The following is a 9063-nucleotide window of genomic DNA, read 5'->3' as shown; positions in this document are numbered from 1 at the left end:
TTGTGTGTGAAATATTTTTTTCTTTCATTTAGATGTTTGAGAATGAAAAGCACGGAAGCTCTTCATAATCAAATCATTATTTTTTATTAATTAAATAAGTTTCCTCAGTTGGAATATACGGAAGATGACACAATCTTTACAAGTCTTGAGCATAATACAATTTTAATAGAAAATTTAATTTTTCCTAATTTAAATAAATTAATTTCTAAATTATTTCCTTACATTCAGGTATGCGTCTTAAGTCTTTTGTTTTTCCAAAGAATTTAAAAAATAAGACCTTTTGTGTTTCCAAAAATGAATTGTTTAAGTAATTTTTGTTACCATAACCTAGTTTAACTTAAAGCAATTGTTTCTGATCCCGGTTTATTGTTAGAGCTGGCCCAATTTTCTTAACTGTCTTTAAGTTTTTTTTTGCATTCGTTATTGCTGCATACCATTTCTTAACGAATTTCATTTCAGTTTCTTCCTTCTGCCGAAACTTTACATGTGGCAATTATTGGCGACACGAGACTTTCAATGAAAGCAACAACAAACGTTTAGAAGCCGCAATGAAAGAAAAGACAACAAAAAATGTGTCAGAGTCTGGTTTCTGGCTTTATGGATTGTTGTTGTTTTGTTGTTGTATCTTTCTCAGATCATTTTGAATTTGGGTTAATGGTATGAATGGCTGGCTGGCTAGCCATGGTAAATGTTACATGTTGGAAATGTTAACACTTTCGACATGAACATATAATTTTGTTATTGTTGTTGTTGCCATTTGTTGAAAATTGATTTTGATTTGAATGGTTATTATTGCAAACATATGAGAAATGAAATTGAATATGAACATGATTACTACAATCATAATACTGCGATTGAAAAAATACTGAAATCCATAGCATTATCAATTTGTATTAAATTAAGACAGGTTATATGGTAAACAATTCCATTTGGGTTAATTTTCATTGAAATTTAATTTTTATTAAAAAATTGTATTGTTTTTTTTTTTAATTTAATTTTCATGAAATTTTGTTTTTTTTTGGTTTGTTAGAAATGTTACCCTATTTTTTCCCTCGAGTGTAACAATGCCTACAATACAACTTAACTCACAACATTGTGTTGCAACACTTGATATTTTTCTTTCATTTCAAATTTACATTGTCTGAAACAAAAACTGTCTTTTTGCTTTTCTCCTTGCAACTAACTTTGTGACATGTACTTTGCGTGTTAGAAACTTGTTAACCAGTAGGAGAACAGGAGAACAATATATTTTTTGGTCAAATATGGGAATTTGGTAATTGACCGAATTGTTTTGAATATGGTTTTCTTTTTTCCCATTTTCCAGTGATACTGTAAAAATTGTTGAAATACATACGAAATACCATGCTAATGACATGACAGCGCAATGGAAAAAAGAAATGACAACGGCTTTTGTGGCTACAGTGGAAATTTTTAGTTTCTAAACTAGGCCAAAGATTTGATTTAATTGATTAGTATTTAATGGAAGAAACTTGTTTGACTCACTTTAAATCCATGGTTATATTTTTCTAAGATTTTTTTCTATTTTCCAATGGAATTTACCTGCAACGAAAAGAAAAACAAACATCATTATTAGATTATTGACATAATTTGTTTGTTTTCTAATATTGAAGTATAAATATCAGTTTATGTGTCAGTTTCCTTTTTATCTTCGCACAATTTGTTGTGGCAACATCTCATAATTTAGTTGTTTAATAATGTCAAATATGTTGTCAATCACACAGACGAACACGCACACTCAGGGCTGCCATATTTGCCGATTTATCGGCATTTTGACGATTTTTCACTCTAAAAATGGAAAATGCCGATTTTCCGATTTTTGCCTCAGAATTGCCGATATTTCAACAATCGACACAAATTGTCTAACTTTTTAATTTAATACGGCGTTACCATACAAACATATCAAATTGGCAGCTTTAAATCATTATAACTATCGGCGACTCGCCGCAGCCGTTTTCAATGGCTTAGATATCTGCATTTTTTGTCAGATATATTAAAACGTTTTGATTTTAATTTAAATTCATTTAAATGCTTAAAACTTATTGATCCTGGAAGAGTAATGAAGAAGGGCAATAATTCTTTTCTAGATATTTTAAAAGAATTCCCCGATTTTATTTTTGAAACTGAGAGGCAATCTTTAGACTCTGAGTTTAGGAAGTTAAACTTTCTGAATTTTGAAGAATTTTTTGAAAATGCAGAATATAATTTAAAAAGTTTTTTTTTTTTAATTTCCGAAATTAAACGTGGGGACTCCAATTTAGCTTTTCCAGTTTTGTCTAAATTTGTACAAAGAATTATGGTTCTTCCACACTCCACAGCAAATGTGGAACGAATTTTTAGTCAGGTAAACCTTAACAAAACTAAAATTAGAAGCTCACTTGAGAATGATTCATTGGAAGGGATTCTTTATTCTAAAGATTACCTCAAACTAAATAATTCAAATTGTTTTAATATCAAAATTGATAATGAATTACTAAAAATGTGTAATACTAATATGTACTAGTTTTAAAGTTATTTTTATGACCTTAATACCACACCATACCATAATTAATATATTTTAGAAAAATCTACATTTTTGTAGAAAAATGAATCTTTTATGTTATTTTTTATACAGAATTGAATTTGTTATCTTTTTTTAATGTAATAAACAATATTGATTTGTTATAAACCAAAAAAATATGAATTTATTTATAAATTATATGCTGCCGATTTTTTGCCGATTTTTAAAAATACAAATGCCGATTATGCCGATTTTTTTCTGAAAAATTGACGATTTTTCATAAAATTTAACTGGCAGCACTGCGCACACTCATCTCACTTACTCTCATAATAGAAAATGCCGGATATATTTCTGGTCACATAATAACACCATAATTTATGGCAAAATAATAATAACAACAACAATCACACACACACAATTACTCACACAACCGCCAACGCCTTTGTTGTTGTTTTTTTCTTACAGAGTAAACTATAACGGTAATTATTCCACTGCATAATTTATGTTGCAAAACAACAACAACTACACATCAAATGAGAGAATCAAAACAAATCAAGCAAGGCATTGATGCTGTTTTCTCATTAACTAAATGTAGCAGAGAGAGAGAGAGAGATAGGAAACATGTTTGTTGCTTAAGTCTTTTGTTTATTTCCTGGCTAAAGCTTCATTTACACGATTGAAGGTTTCTTCAAAATTTGTCTTCAAAATGCTTCAAACTCGTGTAAACAGCAAAATTTCTTCAAAATTTACTGATCAAAATTTATTGAACAAAACTTTTGAAAATTTTATTGATGCCGTGTAAATACGCTTCAAAATTGCATCTGGCAATATTGACGACTAGAAATATTTTGACAGCATGTTCATTCTTTTGATCATTACATATCATATGTTTTTGTTTACATATTTTTGTGGCGGCATTTGGTAATAAAAATTGGCAGTGTAAAATCAATTTGGAACTAAATTATAATAAATAAATTAATATGAGTTGGTAAGTATTATATATTTAATAAAAATATATTTGTGATGTATTATATAAATATATTTTTAATATTGATAACGTGCGCCACAATCGCAAGCAACAAAAAAAGTGGACAGGAGATGAACTGAGACTGTTCATCGAAATGGTTGAAGAACGCCCGCCGATATGGAACTACAAAATTGATGAATACAGAAACCGGCATGAAAAGGAGAAGTGCTGGTCAGAAATTTCTACTGCAACCAATCATTGCATAGCCGACTGTAAATCGCAATTTAACGCTGTGCGATCACGTTATAATGTAAATTGTTATTTTTTTTGTTTTGTTTAAATTTACAAATATTATTATACATTTAAGGCGGAGCACAAAAAAATAAATACCTCCAAAAGTGGACAAGGTGGCACTACGTATGTATCAAAATATGAATATTTTGCAGCTCTACACTTTTTAGATACTGTGAGAAATCGTGGATCGGGAGGTACAGAATCAAATTTCGAGACCTTATCAAGTTCAGCTTTTGAAGATTGGGATGAGGTTGAAGACCAGTTTCAAAATTCGGAATCTCACACTTCAATTGCAAGTTCTACTCCTGCAAAGCGTAGAAAAGTACAAGAAGTAAACGGTATCGACAGCCAGCGTTCAGAAGTTTACGAAAAACTTGGCCAATTTCTATCGCAGAAAGTGTCCCAAGGAAAAGAAGGCATAAGTTGGCAGAAGAGCTATGGAGAATATGTTGGGCAACAGCTTTCTTCATATTCAGAATCAAATGCTCGCAGGTGAGTTTGAAATGAATAGTACTCAAATAATATTTGATACATTTTTTTTATTTTCAGACTGAGAACTATAATTAATAATGCTATCGACTCATTTGAAGCAGATGAAAACAATTAACTTTTCGTTATTTTAATACTTTTTATGTGACCTGAATTTGATTTCTTTTTAATATTTTTATTTTTATAGTTTATATGTGAACTGAATGTGATTTCTTTTTAATATTTTAATTTAATTTTTTGTACAAAAACAGTATGTAATTTTAAGTTGACAAATAAATGAATTGAACGTTTTTCTTTTAATTGGATTTTTTAATAAATATGTTTGTATTGCCATGGAACTTCTCCTTCATTTGAAAAATATTCCGTGAATTCTTGTCGAATGAGCTTGGATGTTTCGCTTTGACGTCCTTGGTTGCACAATGGTTGTACCGAAGATAATATATTCTCAGGTCGCACTTCTTCACGCCATCGTCCATCCGTTATAGACCCATCCGCATTCACTTGGTCGTAATCTCTTGGTTGTGCATATGTTCCACATTTGCGTTTGTTCAAAAAATTGTGTAATGCACATACTGCAAGAACAACTTTGACGACATTTGGTGGAGAAAGTTCCATTGTTTTTCGGACAACGCGAAATCGGGCTGATATTAATCCAAACACGTTTTCCGAAACACGCCTAAATCTGGATAACCTGTAATTGAAAATTCTTTCCTTCGTGTTTTGATTCCGAAAACTATATGGTTTCATAATATTGGAATTTAAGGGAAACGCATCATCTGCAACAATTACATATGGAATTGGTTTTTGTCTGCAGGGCAGTGGTTTTGGATGCGGCAAATTTAACGTGTTAGTATATAATCCATTCGATAGCGAACATCTACTGAATACACCGCCATCGGACTCTCTGCCCTTTGCACCAACGTCGATGTAAACAAAATTGTAATTTGCGACCACAAGAGCCATCAAAACAATGCTGTTTTTCTTTTTATAATTGAAATATGCGCTTCCACAGTGCGCTGGTGCTATAATATCGATGTGTTTTCCATCTAGTGCCCCGATTGAATTGGGAAAATTCCAAGTTTTATTTATACTATGGGAAATTCTCTCCCATTCCTCCTCTGTTGCTGGCATCTGCATTAATATATATTGTTTTTAATATGTTTTTTATTTAATAAATTCGGGTTTACCTTTAAAAATTTATCTTTTAATACTTTATATAATGCAGTGCAGACTTCAGGTACAATATTGCATATCGATGATCTCGATCTTTTAAACAAGAACATCAGACTTGCATAGCTGTCCCCAGTCGCTAAAAATCTCAATGTTATTGCCAGGCGTTCTCCAGGGCATATAGATTCCCTCATATTAGTATTGGCCTTTTCTATTAATGGAGTGACTAGTTCCAGCAAATAATCAAAATCTTCTGGTGACATTCGTACAAAGTTTTTGTATAGCTCGGGATCATTCCGTTTCAATCGCTCCCTAAAGGAAACATACACTCCATCACCTTCCAAAAGAAAAGGCCGAACCCAATGTTGCTTTTGTTTTCTTCTTTTTTTTTCGTTGTTATCAGCTACTTCTTCCTCCAATATTAAAAATGCTGATGATATGATGACCGTGTCGTCGTCCATAGTTATTAATACTAAACTATTTCTCAAAATAATCAAAACAGCTGTTCAAAGTCAATATTTTCAATATAAAAAATGCCAATAGTGTAAATTAGCTTCAAAAAATTTTGATCAAACTTTGATCAAAATATTTTGAAATATATTGAAAGAATATTTTGATCAAATTTTTGAAACGTGTAAATAGCACTTCAAAATAGATTTTCAAAATTTTGATGAGACGTCAAAATGCCTTCAATCGTGTAAATGTAGCTTAATTCTTTCTTTAATGTAATTTAAATGATGAAAACTTTAAAATTGTTATTAAAATTTAATTTCAATGGAAAATTTCATAGAAATTTTAGTTTCATTGAAATATTTAGCGAAATTTTTATTTTTTTTTATTTTGGTGACATTTTAAGGAAAATTTTATTGTTTTTTTATGAAAAATTTTGGTAAATTTTATTATTATTATTTTATTTATTTGTTTTTGTAAAACATTTCAATAAAATCAAATTTCAAAAACAATGTCATTGAAATTAAAATTTTTTAATAAGTTTCATTGCAATTTTATTATCATAAAAAAATGTTACTTTTGAAACATTTCTTTCAGAAACACCACTGTACATACTACCAACCCCCATCACATTGAGCAATACTTAAAAAAATAACGTCTTCCAAGCATTCTCTTCAGGTATGTATGTAAAAACACCATTACGCTCCAATATCACTCATGCAAAAAATTTAATTAATCAATATAAAAAGAAAACAACAACAAAAACAATCCTTTGATACCTTTTCGACACGATACAACAATTATTATTATTTTTATTTCATTTATTATTTTTTGTTTAATAATTAATGGCTAGTTCATTTATTGGCTTCAGTTTTTTACATGCTGTGCTTGTGTGATTTTGTTATTGTATTTTGTTTACTTTGTAATAGTTTTTAAAATGAAATTTCTGATTGCAGCACCGCAGAGTGTGAACAAAAAATATATATAGGTCAATTCTGTAATGACTGGATGACAGGCAGCTGTCATTAGGGGAAAATTAATTGTTTGGATTTAATAGGTTTAAAGGTTTTTTTGTAGAAAATTTAATGTTTTACGAAATTTTATTTTTATATTCATAAAAAATTTATTTTTTTTTTTCGAAAAATATTCTTTAAAAAATCCACACCTTTTGGAGCCATTAAAAAAATCCACGCCTTGGATATGTTGGCCTTAGAAAAATTTTCTTTAAAAAAATCCACGCCTGGGATATGTTGGCCTTAGAAAACCATTAAGGAAAGTAGTAAAGTCGGACTGGGCCGACTATATGATACCCTTCACCTTTTTGGGTATATTGTACATATGTATCCTAACAATTGCATGTCTATGTTCCTTCTTTTTCCAATCTATCCTAACTTTAATTTCATTCGAGCAGATTTAGAGCCGTCTGCGTAACATGGGGAAAATTTATGGAAAACGATTTATAGCAAAATTGATACACGCTATTCGGTACGCCGCGTTGTTAAAAATATAATCTATATGTGGGAGCTATATCTAAATCTGAACCGATTTTCACGAAAATTAACACACATCTTGCTAAACATAATTCAGTACAATTTTGTGCAAATCGAAGGATATATAGGGACGTTGGTGCATCATTTATATAAAATCGGACGAACATATAGGAGCTACATCGAAATCTTGATCGATGTTCTCGAAACTCATCACTCATCATTCTAGACTCAATTTAGTACGCTAAGCCATTGTGTGCAAATCGAAGCATATAAAGGGACTTTGGTGCACTATTTACCTAAAATCGGACGAAAATATATATGGGAGCTATATCTAAATCTGAACCGATTTTCACGAAATTTAACACACATCGTTCTAGACTTAATTCAGCACTCTATACGAAATTTAGTGCAAATCGAAGGATATATAGGGACCTTGGTGCACCATTTACATAAAATCGAACGAAAATATATATGGGAGCTATTTCCAAATCTGAACCGATTTTCACGAAATTTTACACACATCGTTTTAGACTTAATTAAGGACGATATGCCAAATTTTGTGCAAATCGAAAGATATATAGGGACTTTGGTACACCATTTACCTTAAATCGGCCGAACATATATGGGAGCTATATCGAAATCTCGACCGATTTTCCCGAAACTCACCACTCATCATTCTAGACTCAATTTAGTACGCTATACCAAATTTTGTGCAAATCGAAGCATATAAAGGGACTTTGGTACACAATTTACCTTAAATCGGACGAAATTATATATGGGAGCTATATCCAAATTTGAACCGATTTTCACGAAACTTAACACACATCATTCTAGACTTAATTCAGCACTCTATTCGAAATTTAGTGCAAATCGAAAGATATATAGGTACTGTGGTGCACTATTTACCTAAAATCGGGCGAAAATATATATGGGAGCTATATCTAAATCTGAACCGATTTTCGCGAAACTTAACACACATCAGTCTAGGCTTTATTCAGTACGCTGTGCAAATTTTGTGCAAATCGAAAGATATATAAGGACTTTGGTACACCATTTGTCTTAAATCGGACGAAAATATATATGGGAGCTATATCTAAATCTGAACCGATTTTCTAGGAAACTTAACTCACATCATTCTAAGCTTAATTCAGTACGCTATGTCAAATTTCGTGCAAATCGAAGGATATATAGGGACTTTGGTACACAATTTACCTTAAATCGGACGAAAATATATATGGGAGCTATATCCAAATCTGAACCGATTTTCACGAAACTTAACACACATCATTCTAGACTCAATTCAGTACGCTATGCCAAATTTCGTACAAATCGAATGATATATAGGGACTTTGATACACCATTCACCTTAAATCGGACGAAATTATATATGGGAGCTATATGAAAAACCAGTGAGCGGAGCAGTATAGTCGGACGGGGCCGACCATATGATACCCTACACAACTACCACGGAACTCAAATTTTTTGCGGATGTTTATTCCGAGCCTGGGCAATATTTCGTGATATTTTCCCCCTCTTGCCCGATTAGAGGTAAACAGCACCTCACAGTGACATATTTTCCGAATATTTCGAGTATTCAGTACAGCTATTCCAAATTCCAAATTCCTTCGGCTTTTATTTTGTCGTCTATAAATCGACTCGAAAATAACACAAAAAATTAAGTTTTC

The 9063-nt window shown here is 31.2% G+C and overlaps 1 protein-coding gene across 1 annotated transcript; it reads right to left on the bottom strand.

The window, feature by feature from the left end:
- Nucleotides 1–1539: 1539 nt before the first annotated feature.
- On the bottom strand, nt 1540–5899 carry LOC133331596 (uncharacterized). The gene is made up of 3 exons (XM_061539980.1): nt 5456–5899; nt 5058–5399; nt 1540–1560 (listed from the first exon to the last, which is right to left on the bottom strand). The coding sequence occupies exons 1-3, from the start codon at nt 5897–5899 to the stop codon at nt 1540–1542; spliced, it is 807 nt and encodes a 268-aa protein (XP_061395964.1).
- Between the last annotated feature and the right edge of the window lie 3164 nt (nt 5900–9063).

The sequence above is a fragment of the Musca vetustissima genome, unplaced genomic scaffold, assembly GCF_032173495.1.
Source record: "Musca vetustissima isolate MV318-11 ecotype Yass unplaced genomic scaffold, APGP_CSIRO_Mvet_v1 utg4091, whole genome shotgun sequence".
Lineage (NCBI taxonomy): Eukaryota > Metazoa > Arthropoda > Insecta > Diptera > Muscidae > Musca > Musca vetustissima.
Note: the sequence above shows the minus strand (reverse complement) of the source record. Positions and strands in the feature narration are given on the sequence as shown.

What these genes read in the sequence shown, in the direction of transcription:
- LOC133331596 (XM_061539980.1), bottom strand. Translation starts at nt 5,899, where the DNA reads ATGGACGACGACACGGTCATCATATCATCAGCATTTTTAATATTGGAG. An exon ending in TAAAAGATAAATTTTTAAAG is followed by an intron (nt 5,400 to 5,455) that starts GTAAACCCGAAT and finishes ATATTAATGCAG; the next exon opens with ATGCCAGCAACAGAGGAGGA. An exon ending in GACAAAAACCAATTCCATAT is followed by an intron (nt 1,561 to 5,057) that starts GTAATTGTTGCA and finishes TTTTCGTTGCAG; the next exon opens with GTAAATTCCATTGGAAAATA.